This window comes from Plasmodium gallinaceum (assembly GCF_900005855.1).
Source record: "Plasmodium gallinaceum strain 8A genome assembly, contig: PGAL8A_v1_10, whole genome shotgun sequence".
NCBI lineage: Eukaryota > Apicomplexa > Aconoidasida > Haemosporida > Plasmodiidae > Plasmodium > Plasmodium gallinaceum.
The window spans coordinates 815,731-837,463 of NW_021628239.1; the positions used below are offsets into that span (position 1 = coordinate 815,731).

Below are 21,733 nucleotides of genomic sequence, written 5' to 3' on the forward strand. Positions count from 1 at the left end.
GTGTAATTTAAAACATGTGTAATTTTCCATTATTTTTATTTCAATTAATTTTTTTTTTTTTTCTTTTTAATAATTTTACTGAAATATATGTTATTAAAACTGTTTCATTTAATATTTTTCATTTTATTCAACTTAAATATAAATGTGTTGATAAATTGTTTATTATTATTATTTATTTTATTTATGTTTTTTCTATGAAAACTTTCAATAACTTCATCTACTTACCACTGAGAACATAATAAATTATTTAATATTTAAAAAAAATTAATATATACATATATGTATAATTATAATAAAAATTGTTACAAATAATAATAATTTATCATTAACTTGAAAACTTTTTCTTTTTTTTTTTTTTTTTTTTTTTTTTTATATTTGTGTAATATTTGTTGTTACAATTATAAAAAAAATTTTAATACATTTTTTTATTAACTTTAATTATACAGGTAACTATATAAAGTTTTTATTATTTTATTTGATAATATTGTAAATTTTGTTTTAAATTATTATATAGTGAGAAAGATTCTTTAATGAATTTCAATTTTTATTATCAAAACAACAAAAGATATATTATTGATTAAAATATACATTAAAAAAAGACATAATTAATTATATCTAACTAAAGAAATATTATATATATATATATATAATTAAAGAAAGAAAATTAAGGAGCAATGGTATTTAAATTTAAAAATAAAAAAACAGAAAAAGGATTAGATAAATTAAATAAAAGTTCTTATAATGATAGTAAAGACATTAGTGGAAATGTAAAAAAAGATAAAAACAATTCTTGGTATAAGAAAATAATTGAAAACACAAAAAATAAAGATAAAAATGAAAATAAAAAAGAGGACAATGAAGATAATTATATAAAAATAAAAGAAAAAAATAATAATTATGAATTAGAAGAACAGCTTAAAGAAACAATAAAGTCTATAACAACATTATCTTCAAAAATTGTTAGTTATGAATATAAAATTCAAGAATTAGAAAAAGAATTAAAGGAAGAAAAAAATAAAAAAACAGATAATAAATATGACAGTGAATTAAGAGAAAAGGAAATTTTTGTTAGACAAAAAAGTGCTATGCTAAATGAAAAAGAAAACTTATTAAAAGAAAAAGAATTAGACATAAATATGAGAGAAAAGAAAATTAGTGATAAAGAAAAATTAATTTCAAAAAAAGAAGAAAAATTAAATACTATAGAAATGGAATATATAGAAAAAATAAATGAAAAGGAGAAATTGGAATTTGAAATAATTGATACAAAAAAATTATTAGAAAAATTAAATTTTGAAGTAAAAAATAAAAAGGAAAATTTAGAAACTGTTATTGACAAAGTTATATCAAAAGAAAAAATTTTAAAGGAGCTAAAAGAAAAAGTGTTTGAAAAAAATGAAATTATTAATTCTCTTAAAGAAAAAATAAATGAAAAAGAAAAATTATATCAAGAATTGGGTAAGCAAATTGAAGAGAAAAGCGAAAGAATAGAATTCCTAAATATCAAAGCTGACGAAAAAGAAAAATATTTTGAAAAAAAAGGAAAAGAATTACAAGAAGAAAAAAATTCTATAGTGGAAAAATTAAATTCAATTAAATTGAGAGAAAAAGATATTGAAAAAAGAGAAAATAATTTTCTACACATGGAGAATGAATTAAATAATTTAAAAAATAGTTTTTTAAAAAATAACACTCAACTAAAAATATATAAATCTGAAATAAAAAATTTAAATAACACATTAGAAGAAAAGGAAAAAGAGTTAATAGAATTAAAAAATATTCATAAAAATGAAATAAGTGCTATAAAAGATAATTTAAAAGAAAAAGAAAAAGAAATAATAAATTTTTGCAATAGTCACAAAGATGAAATGATTGAAATGAAGCATGAATTAAAAGAATCAGAAAATATAAATAAAATTGAAGAGAATAATTTTCATAATATATTAGAAATGAAAGAAAATGAAATAAAAAACTTAAGAAATAAGTATAAGGTAGAAATTGACAATATAAGTAATGAACTAAATGAAAAGAATAGAGATTTTATTGAATTAAAAAATAATTATATTAATGAAATAAATAACTTAAACGATGAAATAGAAGAAAATAAGAAAAAAACAAATGAATTAAAGAACAGTTATGAAAATGAAATATATAAATTAAAAGGAGAGATAGAAGAGAAAAATAATAATATTTTAGAAATAGAAAATAATTACAAAAATGAATTAATTGATTTAAAAAAAAAATTAATTGAAAAAGATAATAATCTTAATATGACCGAAGAACTATCCGATTTAAGAAATACACTAAACATTAAAGAAAAGGAATTATTAGAATTAAAAGAAGATTATAACAGTAAAATAAAATTGTTAAATGACGAATTAGATATGAAACAGAAATATTTTGAAGAAGAACTAAATAATGCACTTATGAAATCACACGAAAAGCAACAAGTTTTATATGATCAAATTGAGGGTTTAAAGGATTTCAAATTAAAGAATGAAGAACATTTAAAATTATATAATGACAAAATACAGTTGTTAATTAGTATATGTAGGATTTTTAATATACATTATGATGAAACAAAAGATAATGAACTAATAAAAATCATTGAAGAATATACAAAAAAAAAAGATGATACAATAAAAATGTTGAAAATTCAAATGAATTCGGGTTATAATGAAAAGAAGGAAGGAGATAATATAAAGGATGAAGATAAAATTATGAATCTACCTGATTTATTTGTAGAAGAAAACACACCTGATAATATAAAAATATTTAATTTTAAAAGAAAAATAGATGAATTGAATGAAAAATATAAAGAAATGAAAAAAAAATATAAAAATGATTTACTTTTAAAAAAAAAGGAAATAGAAGAATGTCATAAAAAAATAAATGAGTTGAATAATGAAATTAAGAATTTGCAAGATAAAACATTCTATTATAGTAAAAACAATTCAAAAACACAATTAAATTCACAAACTGACGAAATTAATAATCTGATTTCATCTATCAGTGAACTTAAAATTAAAAATAATGAAGAAAAAAAAAAAAAAGATGATGAAATAAGAAGATTGAATGAAGAGCTTTCAAAATATAAATTATTTGCAAACTCAAAAAGTGTAATTGAGGAAAATAAAAATAATAGAAAATTAAAGAAAAAGTATTTTAAAAATAAAAGTGATAATGAATATAATTTTGACATTGATAAAGGAAGTGAAAAAAATTTAAAAAGTTACTTAAGTTCACAAATTAATATATTAAAAATAGAAAATGAGACATTAAAAAAAGACAATGAAGAGAAAGAATCAAAATATAATGAATTAGTTAATGACGAAAAAGAATTAGCTAAAATGAGTAGTATTCAAATTGAAAAATACAGAAAAAAATTAAAAAATGATGATAAACTTATTGATGAATTAAAAAAAAAAATTTTCACTTTAAGTAGTGAAGTAATGCAACTTAAAAATGTTAAAAATGAATTGTGTGAAAAAAATAACAACCTAATGCAAGGAGAAGGGAAAAAAAAAAAGAAGGAATTAGAAAAATTAAAAACAGAAATAGAAAAATTAAAAGAAGATAAAAATGATTTTATAAATCGCATACAAGAACTAAAAAAAGAACTTCAAACTAAAGAAAACAAGTATGAGATTAAATTAAATGAAAATAAGAATATCATAGAAAATTTAAAACAAGCAATTAACGAACATGAAAATGATATCAGAAATATAGAAAATGAGAAAAAAAATTACATAAATGAAATAAGTAATATAAAGAGCAAATATGAAATATTAAAAATAAAGTATGATGAATTAAATAAAAATTATACTTCATTAAAAAGTTTTTCTAAAAACCAAGAAAATGTGAGTTACATAAAAAATAATACTGTATACAGTGAGGAAAGCAGCAAAATTCATGATGCTAGTGAAAATTATGAAATACATATAAATAATGATGAAACAGTTAGTATAGAAAATTCTAGTAAGGATTTAATAAAACAAAATGAACAAAATGCCGATGAAGAAAAAAAGAAAGGAATATTTAAAAATCAAAGCTGTAATAAAAATAATAATATGGTAATTATGAACTATGAAAAAGAGATAAAATATTTAAAAGAAGAAATAAACAAATTGAGTTTATTGTACAGTAGCGAGTTAAATGAAAAGAATAGTTATGATACAAAAATAAAAAATTTAGACAATAAATTAAAAGAATTACAAATAAAAAACAAAGAAAATATAGAGTTGATAAAATCTTTAACAAAAAAAAATGAGCAAATGAAAATTAAAAATGACAAACTGAAGTCAATGAAGTTATCAAAAAGTGAAACTTCTTTAAATTTAAATAATAATAATAATAATAATAATAATAATAATAATGAAAATAAATTGAATATTGAAATCTGCGAAAAAGTGAGAACTAACAAGTATACTGTTGGTACAGGATCATTTAAAACACATAAAAAATTTTTACCGGAAGTAAGAGAAAATGTATATTTATCAGAAAATATGGATAAATTAGAAGAAAATGGTTTTCGTTTAATGAAAATTATCAATGAAAGTGAAAATATACATAATGATAAAATAATAGGGTCATATTTATATTCAAAGAATGTAGAAAAATTATATGAAATAAAAAACATAAATACTCATATAGAAGAAGCTAATGAGAATATTATTATAGTTTTATGTATTGCTTTAAGGGAAATTCTCAACTTTTTATTTTTAAATGATAATTTTGTTAACTTATTTGAAAATATAAATAAGAGTCTGTGGAAACACATGTTTATCCCTGAGGAAATTAAAAATTTTCTTCTAAAGTATTTTCATTTTTTAAATAAATTAAGGAACTATATAAAAAATATAAATGAAAAATTTAAGAAAGAAAAATGTGATAATTCATGGCTTTCATTTCTAAATTATTTTGAGACTTCCAGTGATATAAAACAAGAAATGATATATTTCTTTTTAGAAAAAAAAAATGAAATGTTTGATGATTATACAAAGAATAAAAAAATTACAGATATATTAAATTTTTCTAAAGATGAAATAAGACTAAAAACAATAGCACAATTAAGAAAAGAATTAAGTTTTGAGAAAAAATCCAAAAAAATATTAAATCATGATTATTATATCTTATTATATAAGTATGAAGAAACTGTAAAAAAATTGAAAAGAGTGAAACATATGATAAAAGAATTAAATTTAATTGAAACTTATAAAATTTATAACTTGAATAATGGATTAGATATAAATTCAGAAAATAGCAATGAAAATGTTTACAATTTAACAAAAAATGAAGATATCAATAAAGATTATATTCTATATAATAATAAAACAAAATTAACAAATAGGAAAAGCAACTTAATTAATCAAGTAGATATTTCAAAACAAAATCAAATTTCGAATATAAATAATAATAGTATATATAAAGATAAAATAAGTAATGTTGAAAAAATAAATCAAGCTAATATTCATATGAAAAAAAACAACATTTTTAATGAGACGTTTGAAAGAAAAAATATAAATTTTATCCATAAAAATCCGTTCTATTAATATTAAAAAAAAAAAAAAAAAAAAAGATAGTAAAGAAGAAAAAAAGAAAAAAAAACCGTGAATATTATTGATTCTGTGTTTATTCTTTTTCATTTATAAGGAATTTTATCTTTCATATGTGTCTTTTTATAATTTTTAAGAAGAATATATATAAAGCACATTTCATTTATCTTATACATTTTAAATAGTACGTTAGGAATACGATAATACAAAGGTATTTTTATACATAATATTATTTTTATTTAACAAAAAAATTAAATCCTTTTTTATAAAATGAGAATATAAGTTCATTAAGAAAATTTTTTAGGAAAATTTTCTATATTTTTTTTATAAAACAGAGCATCATTCACATTTCTTATAAAACCTGTATTAAATAAGAAAAAACATACAAATATTTATATAAGTATTTTTTTGTAAATTTATTTAAATTCTTTAATACCTTTACTGTAAAAATTTTTATTCCTATGAAGATTGCTATTTTTTAATTTGTTATACTTTGCTTTTTCATTATTTGTCATATTAACATAAAAATTCAAATATATTTCATGTAAAAAAAATAGTAGTATACAAAAAAATGTAGATATAGATATAATGAATAAGGAGAATGTGGCACTATATTCAGAAAATAAATACTATAGAATTGTATAAAAAAAAAAGAGAAAAAAAATTTATTGTTATTTTGTATAGAATTTTTTTTTTTTTTTTTTTTTTTTTTTTTTATTTTTAGAAGCTTATTTTTTTACATTGACAATTGTTAAATAAGAATTTGGTAAAATTTCATTTGTCTTATGATTTATAAAGGTTGCTAAAGAAAAATTAAATATATATATATATATATTTTTTTTAAGAATTATTATAAACATTTATCACAATTGAACCTTCAATATATATATATATTTATATATTCATAACATTTAGAAGAATTATTATTCTTATTTTAATAGTGTTTAAATTAGTAAATTTATTATTTTATTACTGTACCTTCTAAAAGATTCTCATATTTGATTACACTATATAGACTAAGAGAAGATGTAAAAATAAAAAAAAAAAAAAAAAAAAAGTTAGAAAACATAAAAAATTAGTGTATATATGTCCTCTTTTATTTTACTAATATAAGAAGAATAAAAAGTTATAATAATGTTTACACATATAAAAATAATAAAATAAACATTATTATATCCACCAATACAATTATTTAACAAAAAACAATGATGATCATAACGGGATATACATGAAGAACAATATTTACAATGCTTACTTCTTGCAGGCCTGAGAATTTTTTTTTTTTTTTTTTTTTTTTTATTTACAATTTTTTTTTTTTTTTTTATTTATTTATTTATTTTTTTTTTTTTCGTTGTAATCAATAACAAATATATTTTTACATTTTTTTTTATTTAATTAAACTTTAATATATTTACATTTCATATTAATATATATTTCTCTTTATACAATATATGATTACTTTTTAATTTTGCAAGTTTCACATTCTGAGTCTTTATGAAAAATAATTCCATCATATGGATAAAATTTTAAATGTTTATCTAAGTATTTACTGGATATTTTTCCTATGTAATTATATATTAAATTTTTATATATATATATATATATATATAAATTTAGAACACATTAAAAAAATGAAAATGAAAAAATAAAAAAATAATACAAAAATTACCAGGATCACTTAATGAACACAATAAAAAAGATGAAAAGCCACTTATAAAAATTAGCATACAGAAAAAACTAAAGGTAAAAATAAAAAATATATAAGATTTCAAAATTGAATTAAATGTTAAAATTATGTGAACAAAATAATTAAACCTATTACAACTAGTATTGTAATATCTTTCTAATATAAAGTACGCTAAAAAACAGTAAAACAAAACAATTTAAACTATTAAATTAAATAATATAAAGCAAATGAATGGTATATTATATATCTTTAATATTCATTTTTTAGGTTTTTAATTTTTTTTATTTTTAATAATAACTTCTTATATTAACTCTCTTTTTCTATTTCAAAGATAATTTTTTTTTTTATTTTTACATACATTGAAAACGAATAATAAAACTACCACTGAAAAGGTAGAAAAAATAGAAAACCTATATTTTTAAAATTAAAAAAAATATATTTTATAAAAAAAAAAATTAATATGAAAAAATTCTTTAATTAAATTTTTACTTGAAAATAGTGATTAGCTTTAAGAAAAATCAAATTCATATAGCTTTTTAAAGTATTCATGTTTTCAGGTTTTAAGTATTTTTAAAGAATAAATATTAAAACATTATTTTCACTAAGTATGAAAAGCATATAACAAATAATGTAATCATTGTATTTAAGGAAAAAGTATTTGTATGATACAAAATAATTAAAAAAAAAAAAAATTTGGGAGGTAAAAATAAAGCTTATTTTTTTATTTTTCATAAATTTATATATTACAAAATTTAAAAATTTTTTTTAAATAAAAATATTTTTCGTAGTATGAAATCATCACACACAAAATTTATATACACAGTTTATTGTAAAGGAATATAAAAAAGTTTTTTATTTGATTACTTAAGATAAAATTCTAAAAACTTATATGGTTTTAAAAATTATTATTTTTTTATTAATGGAAAATAAAATATCATGCATATATCCGAATAAACGTAAGTACAAAAGTAACAAGGGTTATGGTTTTTTAATAACTTAAAAGACATGCATTACGTTATAAAAATAGATTATTTCATTTTATTTATTATAAATTTTTATTTTATTTATTTTGTAATTATTACAAATTTTTTAAATTTTTAAAAATTCGAAACATTAAAAAGCAAGTATATGTTTCAATAATTTTTATAGCTACTGGTTGTATAATAAGAATTAAAAATATTAAATGTTTTGAAAATGAAATTGAGATAAAGCACTTCTTTGAACATTTAGGTGAATATATTTAATTATTATTATCTATTTAGATTCTTTTTTTTTCTTTTTTTTTTTTTTTTTTTTTGAATACCTTTTTTCACAATTTAAATTAACTTCTTTAAAGAATTCAAGTTCATTTATCTTGTGAATTCAATATAATCAATGGAAAGTTTTTATTTTAAATGTTTTTATTTATATAAAAATTTCATATTCTTTATTTTTAAAATTATACATGATCATAATTTCAAATTAAGTATATTTTTATTATTAATTCATTGATTTTTTTAATCTTACATTTATAATTATTTTAACAACCCACCTTATTTTTGTTATTCATAGTAAAATATTATTACGAAAAGTTTCTTTTAATTTTTTTAATTTAAAAAAATATATATTCTTTTTCAGTAGACATATGTTTAATTCATTCTGATTATGTAAAAAATGAAGCTTATGCATTGATGCATTCAAAACAAGAAGCTTTACATTTTATGAAATTCTATCAGCAGATTTTTAAAAATATGAAATTTTTAGAATTGGAAAATCAAAATATAGAAATAGAGATATTAAATAAAGAAGAAGAAAAAATATTTTGGAGTAACATAAGAATGAAAAAAATAGATTTTTATATTTGGTAATTTTAACAAAAATAAATAAATTTTTTAAATGAATAATAGAAAACTTTTTTTTTTTCTTTTATAGTTGTAAAAAGCATAAATAATTATGCATAATAAGAGAAAAAAAAAAAATAAATAAAATAAAGAAAATGAGATAAGAAAAAAATTATATAAAGCATATAGATACAAAAAAAAAAATTAAATTTAGTAGATAGTATCCTATAAAAATTATTTATGTAGATGATAGAAAAAGGAAAAAGAAAATTAAATAGAAGTGAATATATAAAAATTTTAAGAAAATGAAAGAAGTTATAAAACATGAATCTGTGATACATAATTATTAGGTATATATTAATTAGCTTTAATTCTAAAACAAAAGGAAGAAAAAAGGTTTTTAACAAATAAAAATATTCAAAATATCTACTTTATTTTTTTTTATTAAAAAATATATATTTATGCAATATTTAAAGCTTTTTTTTTTTTTTTTTTTTTTTTTTTTGATAGTTTTATTTTGATTTCGTTTATTATTAAAATTTATGCCTCTTTAAATATTTATTTAATACTTCTGGATAGTACATTTAAAATTATATTAATTAAACCTTCCTCATATTCATTTATCTTTTTTTTTTCATTAATGTTCATAGTTTTACAATTAGAAACTAATAATGATAAGATGTCAAATGCTTTCTTTATGTGTAATAGAGAACACAATTCATTCTTTTTCATACTATTAGTACTTTTAATGTATGTTAAAATATTGTTAATATCATTATCGGAAAATGACTTTTTGTTAATTAATGATAATATAACATCTGGATTATAATTATAAGAGAAAAATAAAGGAGCAGTTTTTATATTATTTTTTACGTCATCCAATATAGGTTTTTTAGAATTATTGTCTATTTTGTAATCTAAATAATCATCGTATAATTGAAAAGCCATACCTATATGAAGACCTAAATTAAAACATAATTGAATAATTTTTTCATTTTTAAAGGAAAGGACTGCTATACTAGCAAAAAGGTGAGAAAATAAGGATGCTGTTTTATGATATGATTTAATTAAATATATCTTAAATGCATCTTCTATATTATCAAATCTTAAATTTGTTTGTAAAAATTCTCCTTTTATTAAACTTTCTATTACACAAGCGAATCTTTTGCATATATTAGGGATATTTGTATCTGCAAAAACTGAACCTGCTCTAGCTATCAAAAAATCTCCTGATAAAATTGATACTTTATTTCCATATTTTTTATGTAATGATAAAATTCCTCTTCTTTGAGATGATTCATCAATTACATCATCATGTAAAAGTGATCCCATATGAATTATTTCTGCAGCTGCAATAATTTTATATTGGTTTTCATCAATTTGTTCTTTTGAGATACGATTTCCTGAATTCATTAGTGCTCTTCTTTTTGATATGAGACTTTTATTTATAGGTGATTTGGCTTTATTTTTCAGAAGATTTTGATACTTTAAATTACTTTTTGTCAACATATTATCAACATATGATAGTATGTTCTTCAAAAAAATACCTGAAATTATTCGAAATTTTTTTCCCTTACATAAATAAATATATGATGTAAATTCATCAATATTTGAATAATTTGTCTTAATAATGTTATATATATATTCATCAACTATTTTTATTTTGTTTTCACATAAAGTGAAAGGGTCTATATCACTTTTTTTACTTTTAAAATATTCATGTAAGTAATTTAATTCATTGTCTACTTCTTGATCTTTATAATGCAAAACATTCATGCACATTAAAATTTCTTTATATAAACTTTCTGTAAATATCATGTTACTATTTTCACAGAATTTTAATGCTTTATTTATATTTGGTGTTTTATTATTTAAATATTCTTGCTTGAATTTATTAAATGATTCTTTTATTAATTCCTTGAAAACACTTGAAGCTTTTTTGACATAATAGATGTTATTCTTAAAGACATTTTTTTTGAATATATTATCATTTTTATTAATTAACGAATTATAACATTTTGTATTGCAGTAATTAAGAAATCCTTTCACATTATTTTTACTAAGGAGAATCATAATTAAATATAAAGTGAATTAAAATTAAAAGATGGTAGCACAAATAATAGTTTCAAAAGGAAAATATAACAAATATACAAATAGAATAATATTAAAATTACATAAATAATTGCTTAAATTTTTATGTATTTTCACAAACATATGTTAATAATAAAACAAAATTAAAAAATAAAATTTAAAGCATAATAACATTATAATAAATTAAATATCGAAAATAAATTAAAATTTTCACAAAATATTTTGTTTAACTTTTTTTAAAGTAAAATTTAAGAATCATGTGTTAGTTATCCTTATATTTTATAAAAATGAATAAGGGTATAAAAATTCTTTTGAATAAATATCATTATGAGATAAAGAAAAATAAAAAGAAAAGAAAATTGTTATTTTCATTTTATTAAATTATATTATTTTGTCATTGTATATATATTTAAATGTTTTTAAATTCTATTTTTTATATTTTCTTATTTTTCTTTTTTAGTATTTTTAAAATATTTTTGTTTATTAAAAATTTTTTATATTTGTGAGAAAAGAAAATGTTATATATGTTCAATGCAATATAAATTTTTTATATTTCTCAGTTTTTTTAAATGATTTTAAAAAAAAAACATAAATATGTAACTACTAATTTGCTTTAGGATTTCTTATTTTAAATCATACAATTTTAACAAAATATATACTCTAAGAAATTTGTAAATTAAATGCATAATTTAAATAGTATTTATATTTATATACATATATATATATATATATGTATAAATTTTTTTTTTTTTTTTTTTTCTTATTATTTCAAAAATGACTTTTACTCTTTTTTTTTGAATTTACTCAAAAATATATGTATAAAAAGTTTTAATAAAGTGACCTTTAAAAATGATGTTTCCATACCAAGAACAGGGTACTTTAGTATGTAAAGTTGTTAATATATAAATATTGTATTATTTTAAAAAAGTTCCTTTTTTTGATATAAGAATATAAATTGCTTAAAAGTAATAATTACCCCTCATTATTTCTATTAAATATACTATGAAAATTTGAATACATCTTATTATTTAATTTTATTTTAAAAAAATATGAATTTTTTTTCTAGTGAATCTAATAATACATTAGCAAATGCTCATAAGAAAACAGAAATTAACAAAATAGATTTTCAAACAAATTTTAATTTCTCTTTTGATGAAAATTTACATGAAAATAAATATGCCACAAAAAATTATAATGAAGGTGAAAATATTTTTTTAGATTTTGAGGAGGTTGAAGCAAATAATTTTAATAATTTAAAAAAAAAAAATTTTAATATAGATGAAAAAAAAAGTAGTTCATTAACACTTGAAAAAATTAGTAGCAAAAAAGATTTTATATCAAATAATAATTTAATGAATATAAATAAAAAGGAAGATATAAATTTTGAAGAGTTTGATGAAACTAATGATGATTTTTTTAAAATAGATCATGAGAATTTTTTCAATTATAATTTTACTAACTCTTATAATACAAAAAAAAAAAATGAAGAAGACAATTCTAAAATATCTAATGATAATAAAATGTATAATATAACAAATGAAGAAAATAATTTAAGTTCATTAAATGATTTGTGTATGGTATCTGAATATATGTTTGGGAAAAATTATGAAAACAATTTAAATAATAATTATTCAAATAAAAATCATCTTAATAATTATAAATGTAGTATAGGTTATAGTGATAATCAAAAAAAAATTAAAGATGACATAATCTCAAATAATACATTAATGAAAAATGATAATTACCAATTAGTTCACACGAAAAATAGTTTAATTAGCTTAGAAAAAGATATGTTTGAAGAATTTAAATCTACCAATAATTTAAGAAAAAATGAAGAAAAAAAGAATGAAATTTCATTTGAAGATAAGGAATTACATGAAGTAAGTAATATAAAAGAAGAAAGAATAAAGGGAATTCAAAATGAAAGCAGTATATTTATAAATGAAAATATACAAAAAAATAAAGATAGAGAATTATTTGGAGAAACTTTTTTTAAAAATAAGATAATAGAAAAAATGAAAAATGAAATAAAAAAAGGTAAAGACGAAAAATTATTTGAAAGTGATTTGCATGAGGAAAAACAAATTGACAAAAAAGGGAATCACATAGAAAATGGTGTGAACAAAATTATATTTGGAGAATATTTATATGAAAATGAAAAAACTGAGAATGAAATAGTGGAAAATAAAATAAAACAATATAAATTGTTCTCTGAAAATAAAAACATGGAAAAGTTAGAACAAAAAGTAGAAAGAAATAATGACAAAAAATTATTTGAGAATGATTTATGTAAAAATAAAGAAATAGAAAATGTAGAGCAAAAATTAGAAAATAATAGTGACAATAAGTTGTGTGAACAAAATATTTTTAAAAACGAACAAATATATGAAGTAGAAAGTAGTGTAGAAGAAAGTGAAGAGGGAAACCATGAATGTGAGTATATAGAAAAGGAGAATAAAAAATTGTTTGAAAAAACAATTTTTCAAGATAAGAAAATATATGAAGTAAAAAGTATAGTAGGAAAATTTGAAGATGGAAACTACAAAAATGAGAATAAAGAAAAAGATAGCAATAAAAAATTATTTGAAAAAAATTTTATTGAAAATAAAAAAATATCTGAAATAGAAAAAATAACAAAAAAGGGAGAAGATAAAAAAGTATATGAAAATGATTTATTTAAAAATATAGATATAAAAAAAGATGATAACATATTGTTTGAAAAAATTTTTGAAAATGAAAAAAAGTATGACGATGAAAGTTTAATTGTAAAGTGTAAAGATGGATATTATGAAGATGATAGTACAGAAAAGGATCTCGATCAAAAATTATTTGAAAAAACAAAATTTGAAAATAAACAAACATGTGAGATAGAAAGTACAACTGAAAAAAGTGAAAACGTATACAATGAAAATGAGGATATAAAAAAAGATGTTAAAAAGTATCATCAAAGAAATTTATTTGAAAATGAAAAAACATTTGAAATAGAAAGTATAGAAGAAAAGAGCGAAGAAGTGTATGATGAAAATAAGGATATAGAAAAAGATCATAAAAAATTATTTGAAAACATTTTTATTGAAAATGAAAAAATAAATAAAATAGATAGCATAACAAAAAAGGAAGAAAATGAAAATTTCTTCGAAAATTGTTTAATTGAACATAAAGAAGTAAAAAAATTGAAGTTTGATAAATCACATAAAATTAGAAACATAGATGAAATAGACAATATTATAGGAAAGAGTGAAGATATAAAATTATTTAAAAACATTTTATATGAAAATAAAGAAACAGAAGAATTTAAGGTGAATAAATTATTTAAAAATGAAAATTTGGAGAAAAAAAGTATACATTTACATAATATAAAAAATATGAACACATTTATAAATGATAATAAATTGGATTCGTTATTATCATGTATTCATAAAAACCCTAAAAAAAATAAAACAGTTCATAATATTAATTTGAGGAATATGATAATAAAAGAAAAAAATTTGAGTGGTGAATATACAGAGATGAATTATACTGACTTTTTAAATTATAATGAAGGAAACATGCAAAAAAATTATGAAACATCAAAAAATATTATTAAAAATCATTTAAATACAATATCAAAGAAGCAAAATGAAATTTATTTTAATGAAAAAAGGAAAATGCTAAATAGGAAAAACACATATATTGATTATAAAGATAATTTTAGACATAAAAAAATACCTAATTTAAGAAAAAATAAAAATATGCTTATTGATGATATGAAAGATCATAAAAATTTTATAGAAGAATATAATGGAATAATTGAAAAAGAAAAAGTTCTTAATATAGCTAATTGTGGAAATAATTTCATGTTGGATAAAAAAGAAGCTAATTTCAATTTTGATACAACAAAATCTAAAACTAACATCTTAGATGAAATAAAGAAGAAAAAAAAAATTATTAATAGAATTCCTTTTTCTTTTGCAAAAAAATTTGAATATGGATCAAATAGCTTAACATATATAAGGGGTTTAAAATATTTACCACACTTAGAATTTCGAAAATGCAAAGAACTAAGACCATATCTACATTTATTTAATATTGTTCTTAAAATAATATGCGTAAATTATATGAACGGTATATAAAAATACTATAAATGATATATTTTTATATGAAAAAAATTTATACTAAAAAAAAGTTGTACTATATAAAAAAAACGAAATGAAATAATATACATTTGTAATTACATGTTTTTTTTTTTTTATTTAAAATAGAAAATTTTATGTATATTTTAATGGGAGATGAAACTGGCTGCATTTACTTAAAGTTAAGTATAAAATATAAGGAATTTTGTCTGGTAAAAAAAAAAAAAAAAAAAAAAATAGAGGAATAAAATGAAGGAAATAAAAATTAAATAATTATATAAACATTTTTATAAATATATTCAAATTTTATTTTGATTGAACATGTTGATTTTATTTTTTTTATGTTTAGAAAGAGGAAACCCTTATGTTAGTCAATAGCTGTGTTGTAGTTGAAGATGGTCATATAATTCTAGAAATTAATGAATATAGTAACATATTTATAATAAAATATAATATTATAAAAAATGTTAACGAAAATATAAATTTTTCTGAAATGAAATTTGTTACATTATCTTAATAATTTAATGTATTGTAAAAGAAATTTGTTATATATTTTTAGTTGATTGGATATCTTTTCATTTTTTTTTTTTTTTTTACCTTAAATCATTCATTTTCAATGTTAATAGATTATTTTTAGAACATTTCTTTAATAATTTTATTTTATTACGTATAATGTTTTTTCTCTTTAGATTTTTTATTACTTTGTGATAGATTACGTAAATATATTAAAAAGAAATCTATTTTTTTGTTTATATGTAATTTTTAAATATTTGTAGTCATTTATGTTTATTATAAATATACACTTTTTTTAGTTAAATATATTTTTAAAATTTATAATTTTTTTTAGTTATTTTTAACACTTTTTTTAAAAGTTTTCTTATAAACAAAAAAATTTATAGCATTCATAAAAATATTAAAAAATGTAACAAAAGAAGTCTCAAATATTAACAACTACTAATTTTTATATTATTTTTTAATTTACAGTGTTATCATTAATTATATAGAAGTTTAATTCTTTATAGAATATTATTTAAGAAGTATTATAATTATTTCAGAAATATTTTGAAATAATTTAAATCTTAAAAAAACAAAATTTTAATTAAACTTTTTAGGAAGGATTTGGTAAATTTTTTTTGAGTGGTAAAAATTTGAATAACATGTGATTTTAAAGCGTTTGAATTTTAATGTTTTAAATTTTTTAAAATGAAAGAATACTTTTTTTAATTTTATATGAGTTTTAAGAAAATTTAAATAAATATCTACTAATAATTATATTTTTTGTACATAATCATCTTCATATAAATATATATCTACATTTTTAAAAAATACAAAAAGGATAACTTTCGAGTAATGTTAAACAAGAAATCACCTTAAAGGTTAATAAACAAACACAAAAAAAATAAAAAACTATTTTATAAATATAGAAAAAAAAAGAAAGGCATATTTGCGAAATTATATATTTTTTTCTTTTTCTTTGTACTTATAGTTGTTTCTATTGCATATATTTACAATTTATATTGCCATACTTATAAAATAAATAATAAATTTATATTTAATTCTATTTTATTTTCAAATGTTTCTCTTTATGTAGGTATAAAATACTACATATCATGTTTGCAAATAACTTTAATTATACTAGCATCATAGCAAATATTTTCTTTAAAATATACATTAAAATAAAATATTATATTGAAATAATTGCATACAATTTTATGATAAAAATACTAAGCATAAAATCAATTTCTTTACTCATATAATAGCTTAAATTTCACTTTTTTTTGAAGTACGCAAGTGTATATATTTATGTAAAATGGTTTTTGTTAAAAAAGATGTTCAACTTCAAAGTCAAAAAAATTATGCAAAAAGAATATTTTTTAAGAGAAACGTAACATATTTAGCAAAAATTTAATAATAAAAGTTAAAAAAAATTTTAAGTGAATAATTAATATGTAATAGTTATAGAAAATTTATCATCAAAAATAAAGAAACAGTCTTTTATTAAAAATCATAGTAAAAATAAAAAAAATTATAAAGTTATTACTTTCAAAATTAAGAATTAAAACTTAGTATTAAAAAGTTTTTCTTTTATTTATTAAAAATCAATATTTTCTTTATATTGTTAATTTTTACTTCTTTTTAATAGAAATCTTTATTTTAAAAATTACATTTTATTATTAAAAATTGATATAATCAAGAATAATTTAAAAAAATGCAGTTCAGCTATAATTAAAATAAAAAATTAATATTATTATTAAATGTCCATATATATAAATTAATTTTTACTCATTTTAGTGGATACTTAATAATTTTTTTTTTAAATAAAAAATATAAATAATTTTTACAATTAAAGAACTAATAAAATGTAATTAGAAATTGTAGTTAAAGTAGTTTAGATGAAAAATGATGATACTTATAAATGAAACTAATAAAAAAATTTAAGTAATATATTCAGCAGTGAAATACATGAATAAATATATAATAATAAATAGTTTTAATTATAAAGAAAAAAATAAGAAATATTAATAATAAAGTAACAATAGATGAAATTTCTTGGAACATAAATAAATACGTTTTATAATAGTAAATTTTTTTTTTTTTTTTTTTTATATTATTATAAAAATATATGTTAATTCAATTTTATTTTTTTGAAGATTCTTTGATAAATGTAAATGGATTTAATATTATGAATATTATTAACATAAATAAATTCTAGAATTAATCTACTTCTTGATAAACGAAATAAAATTATATTTCTTATATATGAAATATTAACATAACATACTTTGTAATATAAAAAAGAGGAACTATTGACAAAATAAAAAAAAAAAATGTTATATTTTTTTTATACAATTTTCATTGTAAAATAAGTACTTCTATATAAATTTTGTGGATAAAAATGTATATACTTTTATATAAACTTCATATATTCCTATAAAGGAAGCATGTCATTTTTCTTTTCTTATTTGATTTATTTTTATTTTGTCTTCTTTGTATTTTTTGCTTTAAGCCTAAATCTTTTTAAAAAATCACTTATAATATATATATATATATATAGAGAGAGAGAGAGAGAGAAAAGTTGTTTATATGTTGCTAAAAATATTAATAACTCATAAATTCTGAATTTATATATGATGTTTAAATGAATATTACTGAATACTTTATATAAGATAATAATGGTTATTTATCATTAAAACGTTATTATATAATTCGAAAAAATGTTAAACGCCATTAATTTAATGTGTTAAGTTTAATAAATTGTAAGAGTACAAAAATGACACATAGTTAAACATGATCTTAAATAATAAATTTATATAATATATTTTTTTTTTCTTTGTTTTTTTTTTTTGTTTTTTTGATATGCTATTATTATTAAATTAAATATTAACTTATTCTTAAAAATAAATAATAAATATAAAAATTATCTTTTAAATTATTGTAAATTATATTTATATTATAAAATTATTTTTTAATAAACAAAGCAAACATTTTTCTTCATGGTTTGTTAAAAAAAGGCTTTATTAACCTTTTTGGAAAATAAAAGGATTAGTTATGTGAAGAATACGTAGTTGGTCATGCACACACATAAAAAAAAAAAAAAAAGATCAATTTTTTTTTGTTTGTATTTTTATAAAAAAAAAAAAAGAAAATCAATTGGAAAAAGGTTTGTTACCAATAAATAAAAATAAAAAAAAAAAAAAAAAAAAAGAGATTTTTTTTTTTTTTGGAGTGAGATATGATTTTCATGAATTTTATAAGAGAAAATTTTATACATATAATAATATAATTTTCATGTAATTAATATTCATATAATTAATTTATATTTTCACTAATTGTTTATGTTTATTAATTCAACAGTAATATATTTAAATTGCTGAACATAACTCATAAAAAAGAAATAAATAAATTAAAAATAAACAATAATCCATAATCAATAAGGAATTAAATTTTTAATAAAAATGAAGATTTTTATTAATATATATAAATGCCTATTGAAATTAAAGAATGTTGAATGATATAGATTACATAATTAAGAATCACTCGTTCAAAGCATTTAAAAATATATATAAATACATCAAAACCATAGAGGCAACTCTACATACTCTTTATCAATTTGTTTGTTCAGTAAAATAGCAAAGTCACCGAACACCCAGTTAATAAAACAATGGTCTTTATTAATTTGACTGCATAAAATATTGCAAACATATTCAATAGTTAAATAATAAATTATTAGTCTAATATAATGTATAAAAATATATAAGAAAATAAAATGAATATTATAATATATTTTATACAAATAATTATATATATATATACATACATACATACATAATTTAATCGTATAAAAAAAAAAAAAAAAAAAAAAAAAGTTTATGGATATTGAGAATTAATATAAATGAAAAAGAGAAATATTAATTTTTTTTCTAGTATTTTTTTTTTTGGAGAATAATTTCAATAAAAATATATAAGAATATTTATTAATTTCTCTAAACTAAATTTTATAATTATTATATTCTATTTTTTTAACAGGAATATAAATTTTATATGTAGTTTATTTTTTCATATTATATGAGATATTATATAGGAATTATATATTAACTACAATAAGTTATAATAAATAAAATCATTACATATTACTTTACATATTTTTTATAAATTTGAATATCTAATATATTGAAAGAGCATTTAACTAATAAATTAATAAATCATATTTACAGAAAAAGCACGATATTTCTTTTTACTCCTTACATAAGTATACCTATGAATTTTTAATCAAATTCAGTTATTTAATTTTGTTAAATTATAACTAAATAAAATAAATAAAAAATAAATTTTTATTAGCATAATTTAAAAAAAGATATAAATATTTAATTATTTACTGTACTATCATAGATAAAGAGGTAACATTTACAGAAATAACAAATAAATTCTTTTTCATCATATTTTTAAAAAGCATTTATATAATAGTTTTATAATTATTTTTTTTTAATTTCAAAAATAATATACCTACATTATAATAGTATATTTTTAAATAAAAGGTCTATTAAAACTTCTTAGGATCGTAAGAAAATATCAAGATATATTCAACAAAGCATATTTATTCATACATTTTTATATTCTAAAAAATTGTCTTTTTTCCTATATATGTCGACAATGCAATGAAGGAAATTTTTTTTTCAGATATATATATTTTAAAATTTCATTAATAAATTTTGTAAAGAATTATTTTTATACATTGAAAAATTAAAATATTAACTTATAACATTTTTATTTATTTGAGACTTTATTAATATAGAAATGTATATGACACATTAATTAAATACTCAAAGACTCTTATACTATACTGCTCTATAAATAGTATTATCTACCTGTTTTTAATAGCATTTAAATAAATCAAATGCGTAAAAATATTTTTATNTAAAAAAAAAAAAATTTACATTTATATATAGTATAAATTAGATAAAATAATAATATGTTGTATTTAGTATTTGATATTAACATAATAAAATAATTTGCTTATTACTTTTATTTTAATAAAAATAAAACAAGTAGAGTTTTACCTATATTTTCTTTAATAACTTGTTTGTTCAAAATTAGTAGAGTCACTAAATAGCCAATTAGTAAATGACCTACCAAAATTCATTAATTAGTCAATGATTTAATAAAAGATAAATAATAAGAATATTATATAAGAATGTGCTATGGATTTTATTATTATGCAATAAATAATATATTATATACATAAAGTAAAAGATTTTTAATATTTTTATAATAATGGATAAAAATATACGGTTAAAGGAAATATATTTTAAATATTATTTTTTCTAATATACTTTCATAATTATAAAAAAGAACTGAGAATCAGTTTAGGTTGTAGAATAATTAAAATAATGACTAAAATTTTTTAAAATAAAAATACATTTTCCTTAGTTATATATATTAAAAGGTAATTTTTTAGAATAATAATTATAATTCACTTTAAATCATATAATTGTATATAAATTAATGCTAACTATTTGTTTATAAAATCTTATAAAATTTTTAATATACAAAAATAAGATATTGCATATATGCATATATATTATTAACTTTATAAATAATAAATATTCCCAATATTCATTTATATAAAATTGTAATAAAAATATCAAAAAGGCTATACTTTCTAATCAAACATATTGCTAAATTAATAATAATATATTCCAAATTTTACGTCTTTATATATTTTTTTTTTCTTTTTATTTAGAAAAATTCCTAGTTTTTCTAAGTTTTAGATGATATATTTAATGACAGGTTAATGAATAAAAATTAATTATAAAAATATATAATAAATATAATATTTTTCTTTATATAGAAAACATAAAAGGAAAAAGGATTTATGAGTCTTTATTATTTTATATAACAACATTAAAATATATAATTGAAAATATGATTTTAGTATTATATTAAATTTGTTTTTTTATTTGTTGTGAC

At 17.1% G+C, this 21,733-nt stretch overlaps 5 protein-coding genes across 5 annotated transcripts, besides 1 other annotated feature; 3 read left to right on the forward strand and 2 right to left on the reverse strand.

Moving 5' to 3' along the window:
- Positions 1 to 674: 674 nt before the first annotated feature.
- Positions 675 to 5,552, forward strand: ROPE (repetitive organellar protein, putative; the record flags this gene model as incomplete). Its single annotated transcript, XM_028671619.1, has 1 exon — positions 675 to 5,552. The coding sequence occupies one exon, from the start codon at positions 675 to 677 to the stop codon at positions 5,550 to 5,552; it is 4,878 nt and encodes a 1,625-aa protein (XP_028528254.1).
- Positions 5,553 to 5,842: 290 nt separating this feature from the next.
- On the reverse strand, positions 5,843 to 7,791 carry DHHC12 (palmitoyltransferase, putative; the record flags this gene model as incomplete). The annotated part of the gene is made up of 10 exons (XM_028671620.1): positions 5,843 to 5,916; positions 5,998 to 6,184; positions 6,296 to 6,357; positions 6,534 to 6,572; positions 6,661 to 6,821; positions 7,015 to 7,117; positions 7,225 to 7,292; positions 7,371 to 7,413; positions 7,554 to 7,620; positions 7,732 to 7,791. 10 exons carry the CDS (start codon positions 7,789 to 7,791, stop codon positions 5,843 to 5,845), a joined length of 864 nt encoding a protein of 287 aa, XP_028528255.1.
- A 370-nt stretch (positions 7,792 to 8,161) lies between these two features.
- Positions 8,162 to 9,172, forward strand: PGAL8A_00021500 (conserved Plasmodium protein, unknown function; the record flags this gene model as incomplete). The annotated part of the gene is made up of 4 exons (XM_028671622.1): positions 8,162 to 8,198; positions 8,392 to 8,472; positions 8,860 to 9,085; positions 9,154 to 9,172. The coding sequence occupies 4 exons, from the start codon at positions 8,162 to 8,164 to the stop codon at positions 9,170 to 9,172; spliced, it is 363 nt and encodes a 120-aa protein (XP_028528256.1).
- A 448-nt stretch (positions 9,173 to 9,620) lies between these two features.
- On the reverse strand, positions 9,621 to 11,135 carry OPP (octaprenyl pyrophosphate synthase, putative; the record flags this gene model as incomplete). Its single annotated transcript, XM_028671623.1, has 1 exon — positions 9,621 to 11,135. One exon carries the CDS (start codon positions 11,133 to 11,135, stop codon positions 9,621 to 9,623), a length of 1,515 nt encoding a protein of 504 aa, XP_028528257.1.
- Positions 11,136 to 12,202: 1,067 nt separating this feature from the next.
- PGAL8A_00021700 (conserved Plasmodium protein, unknown function) lies at positions 12,203 to 15,782 on the forward strand (the record flags this gene model as incomplete). Its single annotated transcript, XM_028671624.1, has 3 exons — positions 12,203 to 15,257; positions 15,395 to 15,477; positions 15,615 to 15,782. The coding sequence occupies 3 exons, from the start codon at positions 12,203 to 12,205 to the stop codon at positions 15,780 to 15,782; spliced, it is 3,306 nt and encodes a 1,101-aa protein (XP_028528258.1).
- Positions 15,783 to 18,894: 3,112 nt separating this feature from the next.
- Positions 18,895 to 19,428: a repeat region.
- The last annotated feature ends 2,305 nt before the right edge of the window (positions 19,429 to 21,733 follow it).